The sequence below is a fragment of the Trichoderma citrinoviride genome, assembly GCF_003025115.1.
Source record: "Trichoderma citrinoviride strain TUCIM 6016 unplaced genomic scaffold BBK36scaffold_10, whole genome shotgun sequence".
Taxonomy (NCBI): Eukaryota; Fungi; Ascomycota; class Sordariomycetes; order Hypocreales; family Hypocreaceae; genus Trichoderma; species Trichoderma citrinoviride.
The window spans coordinates 167,804-192,092 of NW_020194718.1; the positions used below are offsets into that span (position 1 = coordinate 167,804).

A 24,289-nucleotide genomic window follows, 5' to 3' on the forward strand; every position below is an offset into this window, starting at 1 on the left:
GTCGAATAGGCGCTCGCCAGCAGACCCTCGATGCGGGACCTGACCCAAGGGGGGGAAGGTTCAGAGGGGAAGCTCCCCGCCCAGCCCAGCCCAGGGGTAAGAATAAGAAAAACGAGGGGATTGAAGCTACCGAATCCAGGAACCAGTCGCCTTTGGTAAGGTAGTAGTAATACTACTAGCAACAGCAGGAAAGAGAAGACTAGAAGAAAGAAGGGAAAGAAAAGAAAGAGGCGTGGTTTCATTGTGTGTGTACGAGGTATCATGCGGCTCGTCGAAAGAAGAAGAGGGAGGGTGGCATTGCTTTGTGAGAAGAACGTGGCAAGCAGCGTGGGAGGGGCTTTGAAGGATTGAGATCCCCGAGGGGCGGGAGAAGGGGACAGCAGCAGCAGCTTGCAGATGGACTCTCAATGCAATGCTACGGTACGGTGGTTTTATTGGGGATTAGTATCTGTTGTGTGGGCGTTTTCCTTGTTCCCCAAATAAGAGCGGGAATCTTCTTGTCGTGCACGGATGAGGAGCATCTTGGCTGGTATGAGTATTCTCTTGCGAGGTGCTGGTTAGGGCGGACATGGGGGGGAGAGGGGTGATGCAACGTTCGTGGGGAACGAAGTTGGATTCTTTTTTAGATTGGCGCTCTTTTTGAGATTTTGAACTTGGGTCATTGCCGGGGCTGTGGTGTAGTCTTAGTAGTAGTGTCGATGCTCAAGATGGCATGTGGAAAAGAGAGAGTGATGGAAATGTGGTGCAGCAGCGGGCAATTATTGGTGTAAAGATGCCTTGCCTTGTTTTTTTGGTGTTGGTGGTGATGGGGGGAGTGTGCGTGATGAGCGGGTTGTTGAGCTGAAGGGACGGGAGAGGCAAGGTCCCGGAGATAGTAATACTACTCCGTATGTCATGATGTGATGCTCTCGTTTTCTATTACCTTGCTTCTTTCTTTATTTTGTGAATCTCATCCTGGTCTGCCAATCTACATCTACGCGAGGCCACTACTGATTGCAGGTCTGCATCGTTCATGGCAAGGCATGGCAGGTTTGTGGTATGGGGAGGGTAGGAGAACAGGTGGAGGTGGAGAGGGGGGGGCGTTTGTGATCCGAGGCAGCACGTTGTTGACGTTTGACCGGGAGGGCGAAGGTCGGGAATCGCGAGCATGTTGAGATGTTCGGGAGGGATTGGGTGGATGATGCGTGTTATTGATTCCTTGTTCTGCTGCTTTTCGTTCTGCCGGGCTCGGCCTCAATCCTCGTGGGGGCTCTGGAGAGATACACTCGCCTTGCTGTTTGATGAGTCCGACTTTATCTTGTCTTGTCTTTCGGCCGTACTTCTTCTTGTCCTGCATGTTACGAGTACGTGTATATCGTAAGGCAATGTGGCTTATGTATAATGACATGGAACAAAGCGTATGATATATCACAGCTATTTCAGATGACAAGCAGCCTGCCTATTTGGTCCATTGATGAGCTGCTGCTCGCACTCGCTACTCGTACGACGGCAGGCAAACTGGTGGATCGCCGTTTGGGGGCCCTTGTTCAATTTGCCACTTTGTTTAGATACTCGAGACGAGATACTGCAACTGCACTTTGTTCTTTCTTTTGTCTGGCGCTAGACTTGTGCCAAGCCACCGGGAGTAGAACCGTGGAGGAGGAGGGACAGGCGACGGGGGATGAGGGCAATACTAGTTATTACAGTACGGGGGGCATGGGTGATGATGCCTGGGGTCTGTCTGGTGGCATCTTGGCCTATGCTTTGGGGAGAGAGAGCTGGGTTCTGGCTACCGCTGAGCTGTGTGTGCTGAGGGGTGGTGATTCTATCGTGATGAGGGGGACGATCAACAGGGCTTGGAGGAGATGAAGATGCTGTTCTGTAAGTTCCACTTTCTTTCTTTTTCTTTCATTTCATCATTCCCTTGCATCAACTTTTCCTTCTTTATTTCAAATCCCCCCATGTCTAGCTCCTCTTCTAGCCGCGCCGTTTCCGAGCAAATTTCACGGTTTTTTCTTTCTCGGCGGATCGTCCTCCCCCCTGTCATCTTTGCAAGTAGTAGTAGTAGGAATTTTCAAGGGACCAGGAACAGAACAGTACCATTGCAAGAAGGGGAACAAATGCAAACGAGTCTGTTTTGCCCCTCGTTGCAATGATATCACACATACAAAGAAGAGCAAAAAGAAACAAGTCAATTCAACCCCAGGAATTAGCATCAAAGGGCAAGGGAAAACAGATCACAGCCCGGGGGTTTTGCGAGCGATGTGTCGCCATAATTGCCCTTTTCGAGCTTAATTGACCACATGGCCAAGGCAAGCAAGAAACGTGCCGATAAGTTTTGCCAACCTGCACATCAATGCTACCCTGCTGCAACTTCACGGCACGCTGTGTGTGATACGAATGATGACACTAGATCGAGGGCGTGGGAGAGAGGAGAGGAGGAGGAGGAGGAGGGGGGACAAAAGCAAGCGTGGGGTTGAGGATTTGCCGGAACTTGACAGGCAAATTGGTCCTCTGTCAAGGGCCTGGTAGTAATACCAATAGCCTCTTTCGAGCATACAGTATGTACAAGTAGGAGCAGGCAGTTCGGACAACGGAGCCCGGCATTGCGAGCCGCGTCTGCTTGCAGCGAGGAGCGACGGGTGATGATTGGATGGGCTGGGCAGGTTTGTGTCTTTTTGTGTGTGCCTGTCAGGGCGCCGGATAGAGTTGATGGCAACGTCGGGGCCCTGGGGTGTTAGGCTCGTGCGTCGTCGTCGCATCGTCTGCCCTTGCCCTGCAACCGTCAATGTCCTGATTCATCGACGGGCGTGGAGTGGGATGGGATGAAAAAGCATGGTCGGGATTGCGGGAAGATGGGAAAGGAAGTGGGATAGCGAGAGACTTGCAACGGAGGATTCGGAGACGGCACGACATAGTTGTGCTGGAGGAAAAGGCCGGGAGACGGACAGCATGCCATCGAGAAGAATGGACGGCGAGGTTGGAATCCTTCCGGGGGGGAGGGAAGAAGACACCATGCCGCTTTTCCATGTCCTGCAGATGATGCTACTATTTTGCTTCCATTTCTTCCACGACGCAACGCCATCACACCACCACGCCCCTCGTTCTCCACGAGGTTCTGCTTGCCCCAAATCCCACGTTGTTGCACGTTTCAGGGCAGCATTAGCGACACTCTGCCCTGGGGGGGGGGAGCCGTCGTTGGTTCACGGCCGGCTTCTGCAGTCGGTACTACGAGTACATACCATGGCAGCAACTGCGGATATACGACTTGCTGCTACCCTACATGTATTTTCTGTCTCTGCTGCTGCTGCTGCGCGCGCGCGTATCTGAGGGCCTCGATGGGTTTGTCTTACACGCTTTCACTACTACTTGGCTTGTTTGTATGTACCTTACATACACGCCTTCTTGAGGGGCAGGGTTGCAGCCAGAGAGGAGCAAAGAGATTGGGAAACCCGTGTGCTCTTCTTGGGGCTCCGTAGACGTCAAAGCTTTTGGGACAAGCCGTGTTCACACGGGATGAGGAGGGGGGAGGGAGGGAATAGGCATGGGCGTCTCGTGGTTTTTTTTTTCTTTCCGTTCCCTGATGTCCTTGGCTTCGCTAGAGTTGCTTGTTTGAGAAGCTCATGCAGCAGCCGTTTGCGTGCTGGAGATATCTGCGGAGAGGGTGGAGGGGGGTTTCTGGGCGTTGCTGTAGAGGGGTTTTGGAGGGTTGGGGGTCCTGAGTGCCTGGTACGACTGCTACGAAAAGGACTTGCGATCTGCGATGGCGACGATGTACGAGGTAAGAGGGCTGAGGACTGAGGGTTCCGGGCTGTGCGGTCTTGAACAGCCCCCCCTTCCCCAGTTCCCTTGGCCGGCACGGTGTCTCGATACGCAAACGCCGGCATTATCTGTCAGGAACTTGCTCGCATTACACACGACTCTGCTGCCTCGGACTTGCATGCGCTATACTTGGGACACACACACGCGCGCGCGCTCGCTCGCTCATCAGATGTTTTGACGCACACTGCGCTCGATGCGGGAACGGAGCATGTATTGCTCCCCTCCGGGATGACGGACGGATGGACGGGACGGGACGGGGGGTGGGAGGGGGAGAGTGGGATGAAGTGGGATGGAATTCGACGCCACTCTTCGGCCTTGCTCTATCTTGATCCCAAAGGAAGATGCGTGTTGAATATGAGCGCAAGAAGGATGAGAAGAAGAAGGAGAATAAGGATGTGCATTTATTGAGACGACTGAGATGACAGGGCAACAGCTCAAGCCTTTGACAGCAGAGGAAAAAGTGAGTACATACAATACTGAGGAAGGGGAGGAGGAGGAGGAGGGGGGCTGGTGGGACGATCTGCAGCCCGCGATCCTTTCGACCTTCTCGATGTCACGGCCTAGCAATGTGATTTGTTTGATGGGACTGTGCCGCTCCTTTTCCGCGAAAAGGCAATCGTTCTAGAAACAATCGAAGGCAAAGAAGGAAAGACGGGCGGCTCGGGTGCGAAAGGTTGGACAGGATTCCGGAGGGATTATCTTCTGGCCTTGCGTATACCACCCACCGTTGCTTTTGTTTCTTCCTTCGTCCCTTTTCTTTTTCTCTTCAAGCTGAGCCTTTTTGGTTGGGATGATGGCGATAAGGCATCGGTTTTCAATGTTCCTTCTCAGCCCTTTTCGTTTCATGTTACATGGTGGGATGGGATGGAAGGGCTTGATGGAAGGGCCTGAGATGCAACGGCGTAGACTGATACTATGCCCGGACTTGATTTGCACCGACACATACTTTGCAGAGTAATAGCAGTCAAGGGCAAAGCGGGCTTTTTCATTCTGCTCTGGCTTTTCCTTCATTCGCTCTCTTTCCTCTTGCATTTCCATCCGTTTTTTGGTTACTACCGTGCCCAATGTTCCCCCAAGAGGCGAGCTTGCTTGCTGCCTTGGCATGGAGGTTTCAGAACCTGCGAGCCTCCGCTTTTTCTCGCAATGTATATACGGTGCATGTAATGCCGAAGATGACATGGAGACTGAAAGATACACGTGCCCGCTTGGATTGTGGCGATGTCACTGCTGCTTGCTCGTCAACAGGGGATTCGCCATGTTTTGCAAGGAATCCAAAGAGATGGAGCTACTACTAGAAAGAAGGAAGCATGGATATGTATTTCACGTTTTGAAGAAGCAAGCGAGAGTGAGAAAGCACGAGGAGAGTGGGAGAAAGGGACAGCGGGAAGGATCCGAGGGAGGGGGCGTGTGACGGTGGTGGTGATGCGTTTGCATCATCAAAGAGGTAGGTACATGTGGAAGAAGACGAAGAAGAAGAAGAAGAAGGAAAAAGAAGATGAAGCAGACGAAGACGCAAAGAGGGCAGTGGTGTGTAGTATTGGAAGCAGAGGAAGACGAAGAAGAAGCAGGGAATGGTGTTTCGATAGGATCCGTGAAAGCAGCAGAATGGCTGGGGCCAAAGAATGGGAGGGGGTCCAGTTGAATGGCAACGGAACATGGCTGGGTTGAGAACACGTGCGGATGAGAGAGTTTGCCAGGGGCCAGGATGCGGGATGGGGACAAGGGGGGCGGGAGAGGAGCAAAGAGTGGGAGATGGCCACGTTTTTTTAACAGTTTTTGTGTAAGATGGTCGCCGATTGCTTCTGGTTTCGTAACGGGGCTGGAGCAGGGATGGGGGTGGGATGTTGGAATGGAACCAAGGAAATGACGATTGTTTGATTGGGTTACATGGCTTGTGTGTGAGGATGGATGGAGTCGACGAAAGGCGTGGGATCGTGAGGATTTTGGGGTGGGAGTTGAGAAGAAGAACTTGTACCTGTAGCCAGGGTGTACGGCGTCGACTCGTGCCGGTACTACTAGTATCACCTCTACTACTAGTACTACTAGCAGCAATGTGCAGCATCTACGAGGGCCTTGTTCATCATCTGCATGGATTATAACCCAGATGGAGTCGATGGAATCACGATGGAGTTAGCCGGAGCATGGAGAGGCCCGTTTGCCGCGCCTCGTACAACTAACAAGGAACCGGCTATTATACGATTTGCTGCATCTGTCCAAGACGACTGGAGCAAGATACATTGCAAGATACATTGCAAGACACAAAGTCACATCACGATCCACACGCCTTGCCATGCCATGATCTTTGGCCGGGATCACAGCGTCTATTTACATGTCCGGACAGGGCCTAGAGCAATACTACTACATACCTACTTGTACTCGTACTAACTAGCACAAGGCACAGTCAACGAGGAGGGACAAGCCTCGACGAGGGGGGGTTCGTTATTTTTAGCGTTTGTATGTAGGACTTTGGATGATCGACCGTCAGTGGGCTCACCTTGTTTTTTTTCCCCAATCCTCTTGATGGAAAAGCACAAGTCTCTACTGGCCTGTTATTTTTGCCCACGCGGCACAACGGCTTGCTCGGTGTAATTCGTGTAAGAAAGTAAGTACATGTTAAAGAGAACTGCGCCTCCCGCCCCGGCCCCCAAAAGTACACACGCCAGCGAGGGAGTTTTCCCCATGTTTATACAAAGAAACGGGCTATTCCAGATAACTTAGTGATTTGCAACGACGGGCCTTGCATGGAATTGCCGTTTGAGGGGGAGCATTGTGCGTATGGCTTGAGACGAACTTCGACGTGATGTCACTGGCGACAATATGGCAGAGAGTGTCTCGTTGGAGCGTGTCTTGCTGGTAAAGGCAAGGTGCGTATCAAGCTTGGACGAGTACACGCAATACGCCTGTTCTTTCACGCCTGCGACCTCCTAGTAGTATACCTCGATTGCTTTGTAGATATGTATCGTATGTCTGTGATGAGTACAAGTACGTGCTAATGTAGGGACGGGACGGCAATGTACGCGTGCATACGAGGAGCGAACTTGCAGACGCACCCACGGCCATGCACGGCCACCGTTGCGGAAGGAACATGAAGTCGCCGTTGCGAGGCGAGGCGAGGCGACGTGGGACGACGAGGTGAGAATCTACTAGAAGAGTCTGCTGTGTTCTGTCCGACCTCTGCGTCTGCGGCTCTGTGTCTCCCTCTGCTGCTCTGCTCTGCTCTCCTGCCGTGTTGCTTGTGCTCCCTCATCATCATCATCATCATCATCATCATCATCATCATCATCATCATCATCATCATCATCATCACCATCTCCTTCCTCCTCCTCTTTCTCCTCCTCATGATCTCTTGCTGCCCCGTGCTTCTGTCCCAGTGATAAGGCACTGGGCCCTGCAATGCTACAGTCTTGTTGGTAACTCCCATCTGTTAGTCTCGTACAAGCAGGTCCATATATGCATGTCCTGTTCCATCCATGCGCATGGCATCTCGAATTGCTAACGAACGCGAGGCCATTGCGTCGATGCAGCCAGCAATCGACATGAACAAGGGCATCAGAAAACAGAATCACACAGATGAGGCCATCAAGGTTGGACAGGCCATCCCTTCTGCCTTCGCCTCCCGTCTTCTTCCTCACACTCCCTCCCCATGCTCTGGCATGGCCTTTCCATCTTGGTGGTCACTCTTTTGGGGCCTCTGTTTTTCGCCTCTTTCCTTGCCCTGTCGATGCATCAGTGACCAGACCCCTTGCTCCCCTTCTCTTCCATTTCCCCTCCCTCTATTCCTTGCTGTGCTTCATCTTTAAATTTGCCCTCTTTTTTCTCCTTTGCCCTTTTTGGTCTCTCCCCAACATTCCCATTTGCCACTCGCGGGAACGTGCCTGTTTGGCCTCTATGATGGATTCCTGCATGCACGTCCATCCCCGTCCCTATTACAGTATTAGCCCATTTCCCTCGTCCGATGGGTTAGAGAAGGCATGTCGACGAGCAAGGGGGAGCAAGGTAGCATTTCGACAGGGCAGCAGCAGGGGAAGCGAGCGGCAATTGCATCTCGTTGCCATTGAGCATAATATCGTATCACTCTGTACATAGGTATGTACAGTTAGTTCACGGGGAACCGGGGATAGTGTTCAAGTTTCCTGCCATGCGATATCCGGCAACTCAGTACTCGTAGGTCCCCGGCGGGAAGTGACGGCCCGGGACGGCGATCATAATGCCCGTCGGGGCAAAAGGAGAAGACACGAGGAGAAGAAGAAGGGCTTGTTAGTTTCTGTTTTGTGCAAGATGCCTAGACGGGCATTGCGTGCATGAGGTACGGAAGAGACGCGCGCGTGTTATTAATGGGAGTGGCTCGATGGGATAGAAGCAGTAATAGCCAGATGCCACATGCGGGTTAGCATCTCGGATGGCTTGAATCCGTGTCTATAAGAAGCAACAACTGGAAGGTCCAGGACGCAGTATCGAGTTGAGTCGATAATAATAATAACGCACGAGCAAGGTCGAGAGTCGAGACAATGATCGATGGATGAATGAATCCAGTCTCTGCCGCTTGTGGTGTTGCAGCTCGCTGCCACGTGCAATCAACGCCCGGTTTGCGAGGCATTTCCCGGAAGAAACCATCCGCCGAGACAATCCTGCCGGTGAAGGTGGAAGACATGAAGAAGCCCGTTGATACTGCTCCTAGTCTAGTATATGAATCAATCACCATCCACGGCGAGTCTCAATGAGGATCGAGCACGAAACAAGGTACAGGACTTACACCACGTTACGCTACAGTGCGGCTTTTAACCTACATAACTCCGTGGAAACGCACATCTTCGGGGCGTCGCGAAAGCCCCCGGAGCGCTGATTAATCCGACCAGATACGCTCTCAACTAGACAGACAAGACAGACAGACAGACACGACACCATCAATACTGGTACTATATAGAACGACCATTAAGTAATCCAGCGTATTTCGTTTCCGTCTTCTCGTTATCCTGATGTGTAATGCACGAACTGCGTGCCCCTCTTCCTGACAAATACGATATAGTTGCTTTCGTTCCCACTTCAAGCCATTCGCAAGACCTGCCGTGGATTACGTAGTGATGAGGAGCGGGACAAAGTCGCTGACGAGAGGGCACAAGAAAGAGAAGCTGTTGCGTCAAATACTGTATCGATAGAGGGCCGCTCTTTCTGTTCGTAGCTGCATCTGGATCAATATAAATGACGACATCGAGGCTTTTCTCTTCCATCTTCGTCTCCGTCTTCATCTTCGTCTTCGTCCTCTCTTCATCCCTCAACCTCGCATCTTTGCTGCGCACAACCACAGCTACGGCTACACGACTTGTGCATCAGCACCACACCACCCCTTGCAGCATCACGTCGGATCTCGCAGCAGCAGCGGCAGCATCAGCATCAGCACCAGCATCAGCACCAATGGCGCGTCCAACTGGCCTCATTGCCACAAAGGGCATCGAGCTCTTGACCTGGGGTAAGCATAACTCCTACTAGTCTCCATTATATCAAGCCCCGGATCCAAAGCCCCTCTCTGCCTCGACTGCTTTCGTATTCTATCCTTGGTCTCGATCTCGATCTTCAAATGTACGACTCCATGTACATACCTTTTTATACCAATCGAGGGACTGCACATATCTCTAGCATATGCACATATGAGTCCATATTCGTGCTCCGTATGCTTTCGTGCTGGGAACATCTAGTTCGTGTACCAGCACGCCATATGAACGCACTTCTATCCTCCCGCACACACTGAATCTACCTACCTGCATCTTCCTCTACACACACGTTGCTTCTTTGCTTTTCCTTTTGCCAAGCTTGCTTCTCAGCGACAAGGGGCGTGGACGAATCTCAACGCCATCGCAAACTGCTGCCGTGTCCTTGACGCCGGCCCCTGGCACTTGCGTTGCAATCTCACCGATTGCTTCGAATACCCATACGCCCGGAGAAGAAGCATATCCGCGGCTATGGCTATACGAGCACCGATGGCATCACATGGCTGAATTACACCCAAGACCTTGTCTCGCCAGGAAGAATCAAAAAAGTTCCTGCCAGATCAGGCCTCAGTTATTGACTTGTTTCGCTCCCCGTCTCTCAAGTACAAGTGATGGCACATCTGTATGCTTGCTGTCGGGGAAAATGATCCAGTAGTCCCGGGGGATAGAAGATCCCCGTCCCTCCTTGCTCGCGTACAAGCCCTTTCCCCTGAGGTTCATCTGTCACTGACCAGGGATTTTGTCCGAGCCAAACAGGTACCCCCAACGGCCACAAGGCCAGCATCTTGCTGGAGGAGCTCAAAGAGGCGTACGGGCTCGAGTACACGTACCAGGGCATCAACATCTCGCAAAACATTCAGAAGGAGCCCTGGTTCACTGCCATCAACCCCAACGGCCGTATCCCTGCCATTGTGGACCATGATAACAACGACCTGGCCGTCTTTGAGGGCAACGCTATCCTTGGATACTTGGCACGCCGCTATGACACCAAGAACCTCTTCTCATTCCCTGTTGACTCGGATGACTACACACGTGCCGAATCGTGGATCGGCTTTCAGCATGGAGGCGTTGGACCTATGCAGGGCCAGGCGAACCATTTTGTTCGCTTCACCAAGGAGAAGATCCCCTATGCCATCCAGCGCTACGTTGGAGAGACGGAACGCCTCTACGGCATCCTCGACACCCGGCTGGCCGACCGTGACTATGTTGTTGGGCCGGGCCGCGGCAAGTACAGCATCGCAGACATTGCTCTAGTGGGCTGGGTCAACGGCCTGCCCTTTACCAGCATCTCTCACGACCAGTTTCCCAACGTCAAGGCTTGGCTGCTCCGGCTTTGGGACCGCCCCGCCGTGCAGAGAGGCTTCCACGTCCCTTCAGCCCCATTCCTGGACGCAAGACAGGGACTGAATGACGAACAGGCTGCCAGGGTCGCCGAGGACAAGAAGATTGTCGATGCCGCGAAGGAGCAGTATGGATACAAGTACCAGTCACCATAGAAGAAGAAGATGCAGATGCACGAGATTGAATACAAGAACGCACATGCACTGTTTGAAGCAAACAAGTTGTTGACGCTTCTCACAGATGGTCCCTCCGCAGACCTCTCGCTTAGCAAGAGGCGTGAACTGATGAGCTGGTGCCGGAGTTCTCGTATACTTGGTATCGGCTATGCTTGATGCTGCATGTATGTATGACTTTTCTTTGACTTCCTAGCGTGCTCCGAGGTGGACAGTTACCGAGTTGGCACCCGTCTGCTAGTTCGTGGCCGGCAGTTGGAGGCTCCTCCACCAGATATGACCAGGACTGGCAGACGAACAAGCGAGCCAATGGCCGACTTTGACGGCACCGCATCGTCACTGAGGATCCAGGACGTCGTCCAACGGTTGTGGCAAACCCCCTGCCTGAGCCGCAGGCGAGCGAGCGTCGTCCCCTGCACGAATGGAGTGAGGCTCGATTGTAGTGAGTAAAGGAGGATATGATCCTCCTCCCTACTCCGCACAAGTTAAGGTTGTATTCAACCTCGTTAACCTTGATGGCTCGAACTACTACTACCACTTCACTCCGTCTCAAACTCTACCGGCAGCTTAGTGTTTCCCGTGCCTGGGGAGTTGTAGCGTCCGAACAAGCCAGGGCAAGCATGTGTATGTCAGTAGCCGCCCAATGCAACGTTTTACTCTTTTGCATGCCTTTCTCTTATCACTTGCTCCATGCTTCATGTCCATTCTGCGTCTCTTACTGATGATGTAGCACTTTTACTTTTCCGCTTTTGTTGCGCCGAGAGACCGCCAACTTGACGAAATGGGGCAATTATCATTGATATTCGTACCAGATACCAAGTAAGCATGGCGATGAAGCCTCGTACTCGCCCAGTCTGGTAGTGCTTCAAATCTCTTCAGTTGCCAACCAGAAGCCTGGTAACTGGTAACATTCCTGGCTAGGGCAATGAGTTCTCTGGGACAGCCCAGATACCTTTCTGTTCTCTCGCCGGTTTTGCCCCCTTCACCTCCCTCGCTTCCTCTCGCTCGCCTTGCTTGAACTGCTGATAGGTAGTAGTTGGAATTGTGTCAGTTCCTTACACCGTCCGTGTTTGTATACGCGTCGTACCTACAATCTACATACATACTCATTCAGCATATTAGCATCTCATCCTGTCCATCATGTCACAACCAAACAAACACACAGTCCAGCATTAGTATGGGAGATGCTTCTTTCGTGAGATTTACATGCATCTACCCGTGACTGCTCCTTCTACGGAAAACGTCCCAAGGCCAACAAAAAAAAAAGGCCATACAAGGGGCGAGGTTCGGAAAGAAAAATAGAGTAGCAAGAGGTTTTTGCTAACCTAGTTCTGGATAAGAGGACGGGCACACGTTTCGAAAGAGGCGGTGCATGAGATACTTTTTGATAATTGGATGCAAAGGGAATGTTTAGGAAAAGGGGAGGGGGGATGAAGTTGAACTTTTTGCTGATGGCAGCGATTTATAAGGGGGTTGAGGTGAGGTTGGCAGCCGGGGCCTACACAAGCAATGCATAAAACGGTGTCAATATCTATTTTGTTTTTGTTAGGCGTTGAGTTAGGTTAGAGAGAGAGATGTTAGACAATGGCAGAAGGTTGTGACACATATTCAACTTGCGTGTCTGTAGAGTGTTCTTGTTTCTTCTTATTTGTCTTCGATAAGACGACGGCGATGTACGCTCCCCTTTGCATTTTCTCAGATTCCTTTTGTTTCACTACACGGTCCGACCATCAAAGAGGCCTTGGAAGCACCACTGGCGTATGCAAGAAAGTCGTACCAGACAAAAAAAAAAAAAAGGAATACAGTTACATTTTCCCTGCCCTTACGTACACACATACATAGGTAGGTAGATACAATACAATCAACTCTTCTCATACTTCGTACATACCACAACCGCTAACCCGGTCCCCCTATATCTCTCATCCAGACTCCAGTCTCGCCAAGTCTGTTCGAAACCTCGCACTCTCTCTTTTTTATCCGCGGCAAAATATTCAAATCAAAACAAAACAAATGTCAACTGTCCCGGCCCCTCTCCCCATGCCCCCCCATCCCCTCGGGCTTAAACCAACGCCTTGACCTGTGTGTGACCTTGACGCCTTTTCCAACGACGATCTTCTCTCGCATGCGCAACAAGGAAATAGCACGCATCTGCAGATCCGGACCAGCAGTGAACAGCCGACCATACCGACGGCCGCATGTTTCGCCTTGCTGATAGTCTGGGATCCTTCATGAGAGACCACATCCCACTCGCAACCCGAGAGAAGACTCGCCTTGAATATGCAACCCGTCCCCGCTGATGTACCCTTGCTTTTCCTGTCTTCCGTAGGAACAAGTGTATAAAAAGCGAGACAGGTGGTAGATAAAAACATTATAGCAGGGAAAAAAGAACAAAAATACGTGAAGAAGAAAAGAAGAAGGAAAAGAAAAGAAGAAAAAAAAAAAATCCCCCGTTGTTAAAAACAAGGCACCGATCCCAGTGCATACATGATCCGCCTCGCCCTGGCTGAAAATGGTACAACCAAGGTCTAGATTTTGTCCAGGCCTCGGAAGAGCACGACTCCCGCCTCCTTCGCGGGATGCCGAAGCAAAGAACATCGTCAAGCGCCTCGGATCAAGATGGAAAGAAATATTCTGCGGGTATCAATAAGGCGCAATACTTTTGTCCGTCAACTGCTTCTTTTGCCGTCCATAATTTCGTGAAAAACCGTTTGTCTAAAACTCCGTAAGTTGCCCTCATCAGGGGGAGCTCTTCCTGTCCCTGATTCTGCACGTCTCGTTTCTGTTCTCCCATCTTCATTCTCTTCCTCTCCTTTATAGAGCAGAGACACCAGCAGAGTTAGGGTCAACAACATTGTCGGAGAGGTTGATCAGAAGCTGAGCGAGGCATCTCTTAGTGGCCGCATCGTCACGGAGAACAGACGAGAACGTGGCGTCTCTCAAGGGTTCGGGAAGGCATTGACGGAGAGCTTCTCGCGCTCTGGCGTTGTCGCTCAATCTGCATCAATCTTTGGTCAGCACACACAATTCTGGGAGAACACTACATTTTTATATTTTCTTCGTTTTCTTTGTTTTGGAACAGCCTTACCGAAGGAAGCATCGCACTACATGCTTCAGCAGGCGAGCAGTCTGAGATTCGACAAGCTGAGCAACCATATTGCTCAAGACAGTGCCGACAGCATAGAATCGCTCGTATGTGGCGCAAATGTAGTTGAGGCCATTGTCATCCAACAGTATCTTCTGAACAATGAAGATGGCAACGGTCTTGCTGAGCTCCGATCCAGTCTCCATAATGCGAAGGCACAGCGGGATAATCTCGGTTGTGAGAAGAAAATTGATCACCTCGGATGAGTCGTTCTTAACTAGGGCCCCGATGACGCCTAGGCTTGTCAGGCGGAGATACTCAAACGGACGGGACTTGGATGTCGTGTTCAGGAAAGGATAGAGGAAGAGAGGAATGTGTGCTGTCAGCCGGTGCGTTAGCCATACTGCGACTTTGTCTGAGATCCACCAGAAGAAGTTTCGCTGATGGGTAGCTTACCGTTCAGAAACAGGGTCCGCGTATCGTTGTGCGATGCCACGCACTGGAGGAGAGCCAGTGCATTGCACACTCTGTTCGAGGCGGCCGCTGTGAGTTGCGAGGGATTGAGGAGCGTGTATACAGAGATGATTTCTTGCAGGAGCGATGTCATTACACCTACGAACATGGGAGATCCGGTCAGCATCGCCTTTTTGAGTACCAGGAGAGAGTGCAAGGGAGGGAGAATGATAAGAGATAAAAAGGAACTTGACGAAAACAGGAGCCCATACCAAACGAGTGCCACAATATCAGAGCCAACTCAGGCACCTGCTCTCTCTTCTTACTAAGCTCTAGAAGAGCCGCCTCCCTGGTGTTCTCGCTCAAAAGGTCCGCAATGTACGCCATCGTCCGCCGGTTGTCCTCCGAAATGTTGTCGTGTCCACCATCCTGCCCGTGGGTGGCCGCGATGCTGTTGTTGGCGTTTGCGTGGCCGCCGGGCATGCGTCCATAGTGAGGCGGTGGCTGCTGCTGCTGGGCCTGTTGCTGCTGGGCCGCCTGCTGTTGCTGATGCTGTTGCTGCTGCTGAGCCTGCTGCTGGGCCTGTTGAGCCTGCTGCTGCTGCTGAGCCGCGGCGGCGGCTGCGGCGGCCTGGTGTGCGTGTTGCTGGTGATGGCCCGCCTGCTGGTGCATCCAGGCCGAATCCGCCTGGGGATTGAACTGGTGGTGGCCGTAGACGTGCGCGGATGGCATCATCCTGGCGGTTTCGGGGGGGGTTCCCTTACGGCCCGACAGTGGCTGGAGGAGGGTCGCAGGCTGCGAGACTGAGCAGATGGGAAGTCGCCGAAACAGCAGCGCGGGATAATTGTCCTGTAGCCAGAGGATTCTCTGCCCGAGGAAAGTCGTCGTCACCGTCTCGAAGCGAGTCAAGGGAGGGATGTTGTCGAAGCAGCTGGCGGCTAAAGGCCGGGATTGCGAGGCTGAAGGACCGGGTTCTGGCGGGTTGAGGCGAGGCAAAGCGGTTCTTCGTGGGCGCTCTGTCTGCGAGTTCCTCGTCGGCGGCCGCTGGAGCAGAGACGGCAGAGCGAAAGAGGATCTGCCTGGACGGAAGCGAAGCAGAAGTCAAAGGTAAGGTTCAATGTGGCTTTTGAAGGAAGCTGTGCTGGCTGATGCTAGTAGTAAATGGCTTAAGGTCAAGGCAAACCCCCACCGCGCCCAGGACGTGCGGGAGCCCACACGGATCGGGATTAATCAACCTCCGGCAGCTGCGTACCTAATCGGTGGCTCGGGAGGCGCTCTGCAGGCTTGGCTGAATAAGACTGACCTGGATGCTGCAGATCACGGATCCCTCCCTCAATGCGGATCTAATCGGTCGATATATCGGAATCTCCGATTACCAGTACTAGTAGTACATACGGATTTCTCATCTCCGCCAGGACTCTGTGTTAAAAGGTGATTCGTGCTACATAGATTCAGGTACGCGGTATGGCAATCGTGAGGCTTGGGCCTTCTAGACACAATTTCGATCGAAACGATGGACAGGAGAGACGGCATTATTGAAAGATAAGGTATATATCACATTCATCGACCTATGATAGGCAGCAAGCTCCATCTATTGCTAAGACGAGTGAATCTGGACCTGCATAACTGTTTCATACAATCTTCATACCAACCACCTCTCAGAGAGCACGCTGGATAATTCAAGGTAATCTGCAGCGAGGTTCAAGTGAACAACAAGGAGAGGATAATAATGTGAAAGAAACAAGAGAGCAGACAAGGATTAAACTGAACGGCAAACGCCCACGCCATGCTTCATAATGCTTCAAAATGCCAACCCTCCAGTATATGTAATGGATGCTCAGAGAACGCTTCAAGCCTCATCAAAGAGGACCGACACAATTTCATCAAGTATTGTAAACACAAGGTGAGAGCTGCAAGTATAAGTCAGCACAGCTTACACGCACGAAAGATCAGCGGACAAGGCGGATTCTCTTACTTGAGCCTGGAGTTGTTAAACGTTGCAAAGAGGCGTCGGCTTGCCGCTTGAGCATTGACCCGTCCTACAACGTTTCCCGCCAAGTCCGGCACCAGAGTTGCGAGCATCAGACTGGCTTCGGTTCGCGTCTTCTTCTTCTCCGCAGCGGTGCGTGGTTTCCGATCCCGAACCAGCTCGTCGTCCGGCCACAGTGCGCTTCGTAGCATTCCCATGTATCGAAGCAGCGACTCTTCCTGCACCGCCATCTTGATGTTTTCTCGCACTCTCCTTTCAATCGTTCCGCCAAGCAGCTGCTGCAGCACCACCACAACAGCCCTCCCTCGTAGCCAGTTGTTCCCCTTGTTGAGCTCAAAGACTTCAAGGAAGATGTCGCAGATGGGCTTGATGAACGGCTCCATCTCCTTGTTTTCAAAGGCGTCCAGCTCAGCCTCGGCCTCCGCAGCAGGGAATGTTTCTTCACCGGTGTTGAGCGGCATCGTGTTGAGCTGGTTGGTTGCCGCCGCAATCAAGTTCTGTCCCGCGACCGAGATCTGGTCGAGCACCGGGATGTTGCCGAGAATGTCTTCCATGCCATCGGCTACCGAGTCGTACAAGCGAGTCATCATGTCCTTCTTGTTCTCTCGGTCCATCGGATCCGCGGCGCCTGGCGCGATGACACTCTGCGATAGAAATGCTCGCAGCTCACGGCTGCGGCACACATCGGGCAGAAGCAGCAGCTCCCGCAGGTACTTCTCCAGCGCTGCACGCCTTTTGCGGAGGAAATCGCTCTGGAACTTCATCACCACACGGCGGCGGGGAAAGTCGAGATTCCGGACCGAGGGATATCTCGAGCGGAGCTTTTGGTGCAGTTCGTGAAACTCGCTATATCTTCTCATCACAGCCCAGGACGACGCCGGCATCTGCTCACCCGCGTTCCTCTGGACTTCGATGACATACAGAGCAAACTCTCGACCATCGTCCTCTCGCCCCACCTGGATTGATTTGATCCTGATTTCCGACCTTCCGTAGAGACTGTTGTCGCTTTCCTGTATCACGTACTGTTGTCGCTGCAATTCTTTCCGTCGAATCTCCCTTTGTAGACTCATCTTTGACTTTTTCAGGATCCGCAACTCTGCTGCGTTGTTCGTGAGCTCTGCCTTCTTCGTCAAGGATTCTATGACCGCCTCTTGTGCCACCAAGCGATCAATGTCGTTGGTGAGCGCTGTGATGGCTTCCGCCAATCCAAGGTCGCCAGGCGCGGCTTCGTGGATCTCGTCCTCCTCGTCGGATTGGCCGTCTTCATCGACATCGTCACTTCCATCCGGGAGATATTTGTCCTCGTCCCCAAAGAGGTCATCGTCTACAAATACGCCGATTCGAGAGGCGGCGCTCACCAGCCCCAATGACGATAGAGTAGGCTTGCCAGCCTCTTTTGTCGTGGACTGAGGTCTACCAGCATCAAACGAACCTCGGTTAGAGTCATTATCGTTACCAAAAAGGCTCGACATGTTGTCTTCGGTGTCGAACAGAGAGGCTCGGAGATCTTCGGCGGTCTGCGGCCTGGGATCATCCAAGATGTCCGTCAGTGCTTGCTCTACGGCCTGGACTACTTGCTTATCAGGGGTCTGTTGCCTCGACAGACCCTGGTCCAAGCTCTGCACTGAGTCTACCATTCCGTAGTTGTCCATATCGTCGTCGTCAAAGAGGGGGTTTGCAGGTCGATCGTCGTCGAGCGACCTCCGTGAGGCGGTAAGCGAATCTAAGCCGCTGCCGTTCGTATGCACGGATCTCAGGTCAGAGATGGATCCAGAGAGTCGTCTGGATGGGCCCGCAGGCAGCGGAGCAAACCGTGCGGTGGGCTTGGGCTTAGACTGATATGATTGAGCTCTGTTTGATGTAGAAGGACTCTGGTGAGAAGGGGGCGGTGGCGACATGGTAGCACGCGACATCTCCTGCGATGCGAGGCATTTGTAGTATAAGTCTGATTTCTTGAACCCTTCAAAGTATCGAGAGCGCATCATTTCCAATACTGCACTCTGGGCTCTCAGGATGGCTCTCCTGGCCTTGTAGTACTCGGCGGGCGTGGCAGATACACCAGCTTGGAGAAATTCCTTGACAGCCTTCTTGGCTGACTCCGGTACGTTGAGTTCCGGCTTGGAGAGATACGCCTGGTGGATTTGAAGCAAGTCTAGGCGGTCCGACTCTGTCCACATGGGCAATGTAGAAGGGAGCTCGTCGTCTTGGCCGTCATCTTCCAGGGGGTTGCGAAAGCCATCCACGACGAGCCAAAACTGAACCAGGGGCATCAAACGCTGGCGGTCCATGTATTCCATAAAGTATGATAAACCTGCCGGATCGCGTAACAACTCTACGAGAGAGGCGTTTTCAAGCTTCGAGGTAGACCCAGGCGTTGCAGAGGGAGCTGGCAGAGGCGCATGGCGATTGCCTCCCGCCGCCAAGTGATGCACTCTCTCATCCAGAAGTCGCTTTCCCATCTCCAGTCGACGCAGATAGACTGGATCCTGATTGGCCTGTAAGGAGTCGCGTTTGAGTTGACTGGCGACTTCGCTGCGGAATCGCCGTGCGTCAGAGAGGTTGGCGACCCTGCGGATGGCGCGAATGAACTTTTCAAATTTACGCTCATTGTCCCCAGGAGCCAGCCGCGGTGCTATGGCCATCTTGTTGGATTTCGGAGTAGGAGAAGCGTGCTGGTCCAGCGCAGCCCTGAGCTTGCGAACGGTAGATCGATCTTGAAGCATCGAGCGGCCCAGATTCTCTATCAGCTGATTCCACGTGTCAGGGTCGCCCAGCAGCTGGACGACGGGGAACAAGACTGCGCAGCCTACAATCTCCCGCACGACTATGGAGACGGCCCGGCTGGAGAGCAGCTTTTTGGAGAGAAGTTTGGGCAGAAGCCGTTCTACCAACGATCGTAGGTAATCCTGCTGGACCATCTTGGTGTCCGGAAAAGAGAGCGAAGCAGCCGGATGTAGCTTGCCATCTCTGAACTTGGACGCAATGGCAAGATCAAGCTCTTCAGACTCGGTGACGGATCGGTTCAGCTTCCTTCCTCGCACGGCTTTCTCTGCCTCGTAGAAGTCGTGGAAATGGGCCGTCAGAATGGGCACAAAACGGCTCGTGACGACATCAGCAAGGTCCTTGTTGCGCAGCGAATCCACCAGGCTGAGGAGTGCCTGCCGAATGGCCTTGTCCACCTCGTTTTCGAATATCGGGTTCTGGCTGATGTGAGAGTACCATGAGCGGACAAAGTCGCGGAGGATCAGCTCCAGGAGCTCGTCGAGAGCTCGGGACGCCTGAGGAAAGCTCGGGTCGAGGGGCTCCCTGTGGTACGCTTGTCGTTGTCGCAGTGCTTCTGCTTCGGCGCGCCATCTCTGCGAGCTGAGAAACGAAACCCTGGTTGGCCGTGGCTGTCGATCGCTGTGAGGGTGCTGTGTGGTCAGGACGAGAGCCGCGATAAGCGAGAGCAAGCTGATGACGATACCGCCCACGAAGGCATATCCCACCCAGCGCAGCGCCGAGAAGCAGCTGACGGCGTAGCCCCAGGCGATGAAGTAGGCCACTCCAGCAAGCACTGCATCTCTTCGCTTCAGGGCCATAGTCGCCTGCTGAGCATCATTGTTGAAAGACGCGGTGAGCGAGGAAGCGGCGGCGGCATGTATGGGGCTGGAGCTTTGCGACTGCGATGCTCCAAGCGGGTGCGGTTGCAACCCCCCAGCCGTTATCGATTAGTGGCCGGCCCACCATTACGTAGCACCTGCAAGCACTCCATTCAGTCTTGCAGAAGGGAGCCGTGAATGATAAGGCAAGGCCTCCTGCATGAACATGAACAGCGAGATACAAGCGCGAAATGCCACTTCACATGATTTAAATAGCACCTGATTTTATCATTGCCATACCTATGATTTGTTCCGTATTGCTCACATATGGGGTACAGCTCCACCAAAATTCACCAAACAAGTACTGAGATACAGAACTTGATGCGCAATTGCGTGCTAATAATGTGCGACTACAAATACTGACATTTTTGATCCCCCTGTGTCATCATCCAAATGGATCAATGTGGTCCAACAGGGTATACGACTATTCATTTGACCTACCTCAAACACCCTCATTACCACGGAGGATCTTCCATACGGCGGAATAGGGCTACGAATTTATGTCCCTTGTTCCGCTCCACCTTCTTGCCTTCCTCCGTCTCGCTCAGCATAATCTTGACGCACTCGTCACTCTCCTCCTCCTCTTTGCTAACACGCTCAAAGGAAGGGTGCGCGTCAAGATGCTCTACCATCCACTCGTGCAGCGCTTCGACGTCGGTGATTGTATAGATGATGCCGCCGGGACGTAGGGCGTAAGCGTACTCGGAGTTGAGAGTTGTTGAAACGATCCGTGCCTTGTGCTTTTTCGTCTTGAAGTGCGGATCCGGAAAGCATATGAATATCTTGCTCAGCTGGCTCTTCTTGAAGAAGTTGGGCAGGAACTTCATCGTGTTTGCGCGTATGCAAGCCGCATTTTGATATAGCTTGCCTTCGTTTTGTGCGCGTAATGCCCATATCCTCTCCTGCACAAACTGTGTTACTGTGGTGCGGATTTCCAGACCTAGGACGTGACATTAGTTTCCAGGCTTTTGATCCCATGGCTGCAGAAGGGCAATGGCGCACCGAGAATGAGCTTGTCCGGTAGAACTGGAGCGAGACCGACGAGCAGACCTCCAAAGCCACATCCAATGTCGACAACCTCAACATCCTGCTTCATGCGTGGAGGCTTAGATTCCTCCTTTGGCGCTTCTTCATCCACGAAAGCAGGGTAATACGACGACCAATCCATATGCTCAGGCGAGATTGGGCTTTCAAACAGTCAGTAGACGGAAGCAAGTCTCCAAACTGAGGCAGACTCACTATTCTAATAGATGGTCTGAGAAAGGATTTGCATGAGCTCGCTGGCGGTAGAGCTTTTTCCGGGGCAGCAAAACGACGCCATCTTGGCCTCTTCTCTCCCTGAATCGATCTCGCCTCTCTTTCTTATTGGCTTGATTTCCCATTGTTTGAATCCGGCCTCTTTGACAGTACTTCTGAATGAGTTTTGAGGAGCGGTAGATGATGAGAAGTCGATACTATCTGACTTGGCGACTGAGGAAAGTTTGGTAAGACAAAACAGGAAAGCGGTCAGTATCACAGAGTAGCATGCGCTTGATGGCACAAACCTGGATTGGGTCTAGCGGCAATACTACCTACCCACCCCCCAAACAGTTTCAGCTCTCAAACCAGGTACCAGCGACGGCCGTACCGAGGCACGGCACCTGGATCATCTGTCAATAACCTGTGCTTTCTCGTATCAACAACTCAAGACGAGCGCACAACCGTCCACTTATCACGAATGTCAGCTCACTGAGTGACAGTCTGAGGTAATCGTGCTTTAGCGTGGCGGGATCCAGTGGTGAGACCGGAGCTCCTGGAAAGCTGTCCGGGACGAGGCCTCAAGTACCGAGTACGAAGGATCGCCAATCGCTGGAATGTTCAATTCCGACCCCTGGACATCGCGACAGCACCTTGCGCAGACCGGCCTAAAATTTACCAGCTAAAAGCAGCAACTTGAGACAGCTCCTGAGCTTCCCATTGTCTTTGCTGTCTTCGCAAGCACACAAGGAGGGCTCTTGTCTCCCTTTCACCACCACGACTGATTCCTCGAGAGCTGTGCGCCATGTCTGTTTCGCTTGGGGGTGCCTCTGGCATTTTCGCATTCCTCTCATTTCCCGGTTCTGCTTTTCTCGTCAGCACGATATCGTGGATTAGCGTGAGTGCTGGTTTGATGGACGTCTCTGCTTCTCGTCTCGCTCTGACCCTCTGGAATAGCTGGCTTTGGGCCTCTTCTTCAGCGTTCCCTTTGTTCTTTGCGTCATTTTCGACATCCTGTTATGGGTCTGGAGAACGTACTGCATCTCGACGCAAGAGGCGCAGATCCCCGCGAGAGCCGATACAACGACAACAAACATCACCACCAAGGCGACAACTACTAGTTCCGAGCAACACGCGCCACCGGCGGTGCGACGATAAGCGATCGAGAATTCTGCGATTGGGCGTGCCTCTTTCATTGGGCATATTCTTGACAAAGCACAAAGATATCCTGGATATATATTCTAAGCGATTTGCGAAAGCACCTTGATAAGGTCTCCCGTCACACCCATAGCCGTCACCTCTCCGCCGGCACCCGCGCCCTGAATGATCAGAGGATTGCTACCATACCGCGCAGTATAGAAGCTGATGATGTTGTCGCTGCCCTTGAGGGCGGCAATTGGATGCGAGCGATCGAACTGCTGCAGTCCAACCTGGACCTGCTGAGTACCCACGTCAATGCTGCCGACAAATCGAACAACCTTTCCAGCCTTTTCCGCAGCAGCTTTGATGTCCTCCATCTGCTGGTCGAAAGCGGGCAGCTTGTCGAGGAATTCGTCTCCGCTCGAACAAGCCTCGAGCTCCTTAGGGATAAGGCTCTGAACAGGGAAAGACGTTGGCGATTCGACGGGCAAGCCAGCCAGGCGGGCCAAAATAGTCAGCTTACGGGCGACGTCGAGGCCGTTGAGGTCATCTCTCGGATCCGGCTCGGTATAGCCGAGGGCCTTTGCTTTCTTCACCTCCTCCGACCACTTGCCACCCTGACCCTCAGTCGGCGCGAAAGAGTTAAAGAGGAAGGACATGGTGCCACTGAAGACACCCTCGATCTTGGTAACATTGTCCCCGGTCTCAACCAAATCCTTCAGTGTGGAGATGACTGGCAGACCAGCGCCGACCGACGACTCGTGGTATACCTTGGCGCCAGAAGTTGCCGCAGCCGTGAAAATATTTTGCCAGAGCTGATACGAACCGGAAAACGCCTTCTTGTTGGGCGTCACGATGCTGAGGCCTCGGCTCAAGGCCAGGGGATAGGCATCGGCGACATCCTGGGAACTCGTGTTGTCGATCAAGACCACCTTGGCGGGTGCGGCGGCCAGATAATCAATCACCTGCGGCAGAGGAGGAGGGGCCTGTGTAGAGGCAGCGAGGCTTTCGGTGACGCCTTCGAGGCTGACGGGGGAGTAGTCGACGTTGTACAGAGCCTTGCGACTTGTCGAGATGTAGCAGAGGCTCAGCTTGGGAGACGGCCTGCGAGCAGCGAGGCCTTGCAACTGGTTGAGAAAGCATTTGCCGACGCCACCGGCGCCTAATGTATAATTGTTGGTTACTTGAGTCAATTGATCAATCCAGCGTCTCATAGGGGCACGTACCAATGACGGCGATGTAAACCTGATTCACGGCAGACATTTTATCTTGACAGTGGACGAATGCTGCGAAAAGAGCTCGAGGGGGAAGATGATGAGTTTCAAGTCCGATAGCGGGGTGATAGTAGTACATAGGTGTGCTTGATGGTGGGGTTCGCAGAGCTTATGCTGAAGCTAGCACAGGCCAATGGCCCAGCATGACGGCTGTAGCATCAACTGTTCGCGGACGAATCACTGGTTATTTCTGTGCAGTTGTCCATAGTATGTAGTAGTTGCAGCTACCACAGCATTGGCATGTGTTGTGTTGACGCAATGGAACCTTGTGCTGGTGACGCTTTGCTTCGGAAGAAGCGTTCTCTTAATATGCCGCCTCGGGGTTCAAGTCCATCTAACAATGGCGAAGAAACGCAAGTGGGCAGAAATGGTTGCCCTCTTCCTTGAGAAGAAGCAAAAGGCAATGCCAGGACATCCGGAGGAGCAAAAAAAGTCTGGAGAATAAGGGATTTGAACCCCTGACCTTTTACAGACTTGCACTCAGACTGAACAAATGCAAAGCAAACGTGATACCCCTACACCAATTCCCCGAACCCTGGAGTCGAGCCAAAACTCATCCGGTTCAAAGGGCTTGGGGCAAAGCTTCGTCAGAGAGCATTGGATTGGTCCGAAATGTTTACCGTATTCACCAAACTTGAAGCTACATGGCCTGTGTAATAGGTCTGATGCTTC

The 24,289-nt window shown here is 52.6% G+C and overlaps 5 protein-coding genes and 1 non-coding gene across 6 annotated transcripts; 2 read left to right on the plus strand and 4 right to left on the minus strand.

Moving 5' to 3' along the window:
* Positions 1 to 9,213: 9,213 nt before the first annotated feature.
* BBK36DRAFT_1160727 (glutathione S-transferase) lies at positions 9,214 to 10,783 on the plus strand (the record flags this gene model as incomplete). The annotated part of the gene is made up of 2 exons (XM_024894316.1): positions 9,214 to 9,268; positions 10,044 to 10,783. The coding sequence occupies 2 exons, from the start codon at positions 9,214 to 9,216 to the stop codon at positions 10,781 to 10,783; spliced, it is 795 nt and encodes a 264-aa protein (XP_024747883.1).
* Positions 10,784 to 13,612: 2,829 nt separating this feature from the next.
* BBK36DRAFT_1170257 (Rcd1-domain-containing protein) lies at positions 13,613 to 15,071 on the minus strand (the record flags this gene model as incomplete). The annotated part of the gene is made up of 4 exons (XM_024895420.1): positions 13,613 to 13,796; positions 13,887 to 14,262; positions 14,340 to 14,495; positions 14,609 to 15,071. 4 exons carry the CDS (start codon positions 15,069 to 15,071, stop codon positions 13,613 to 13,615), a joined length of 1,179 nt encoding a protein of 392 aa, XP_024747884.1.
* A 1,236-nt stretch (positions 15,072 to 16,307) lies between these two features.
* BBK36DRAFT_1122886 (RGS-protein) lies at positions 16,308 to 21,349 on the minus strand (the record flags this gene model as incomplete). The annotated part of the gene is made up of 4 exons (XM_024890989.1): positions 16,308 to 19,980; positions 20,427 to 20,907; positions 20,970 to 21,154; positions 21,207 to 21,349. 4 exons carry the CDS (start codon positions 21,347 to 21,349, stop codon positions 16,308 to 16,310), a joined length of 4,482 nt encoding a protein of 1,493 aa, XP_024747885.1.
* A 659-nt stretch (positions 21,350 to 22,008) lies between these two features.
* Positions 22,009 to 22,361, plus strand: BBK36DRAFT_1160730 (hypothetical protein; the record flags this gene model as incomplete). The annotated part of the gene is made up of 2 exons (XM_024894317.1): positions 22,009 to 22,101; positions 22,161 to 22,361. 2 exons carry the CDS (start codon positions 22,009 to 22,011, stop codon positions 22,359 to 22,361), a joined length of 294 nt encoding a protein of 97 aa, XP_024747886.1.
* A 33-nt stretch (positions 22,362 to 22,394) lies between these two features.
* Positions 22,395 to 23,767, minus strand: BBK36DRAFT_1135845 (homoserine dehydrogenase). Its single transcript, XM_024892780.1, is given in 3 exon segments — positions 22,395 to 23,505; positions 23,570 to 23,684; positions 23,699 to 23,767. The coding sequence occupies 2 exon segments, from the start codon at positions 23,604 to 23,606 to the stop codon at positions 22,445 to 22,447; spliced, it is 1,098 nt and encodes a 365-aa protein (XP_024747887.1). The 5' UTR covers positions 23,607 to 23,684; positions 23,699 to 23,767; the 3' UTR covers positions 22,395 to 22,444.
* Positions 23,768 to 24,052: 285 nt separating this feature from the next.
* Positions 24,053 to 24,147, minus strand: BBK36DRAFT_t134. The gene has a single exon. It is a non-coding gene; the product is annotated as a tRNA-Ala (tRNA).
* Positions 24,148 to 24,289: the final 142 nt, after the last annotated feature.

Excerpts from the sequence above, each read along its gene's own strand:
- BBK36DRAFT_1135845 (XM_024892780.1), bottom strand. The coding sequence starts at position 23,606 with ATGTCTGCCGTGAATCAGGTTTACATCGCCGTCATTG. Across the intron at positions 23,506-23,569 it reads GGTTTACATCGCCGTCATTG|GCGCCGGTGGCGTCGGCAAA; the intron begins GTACGTGCCCCT and ends ATTATACATTAG.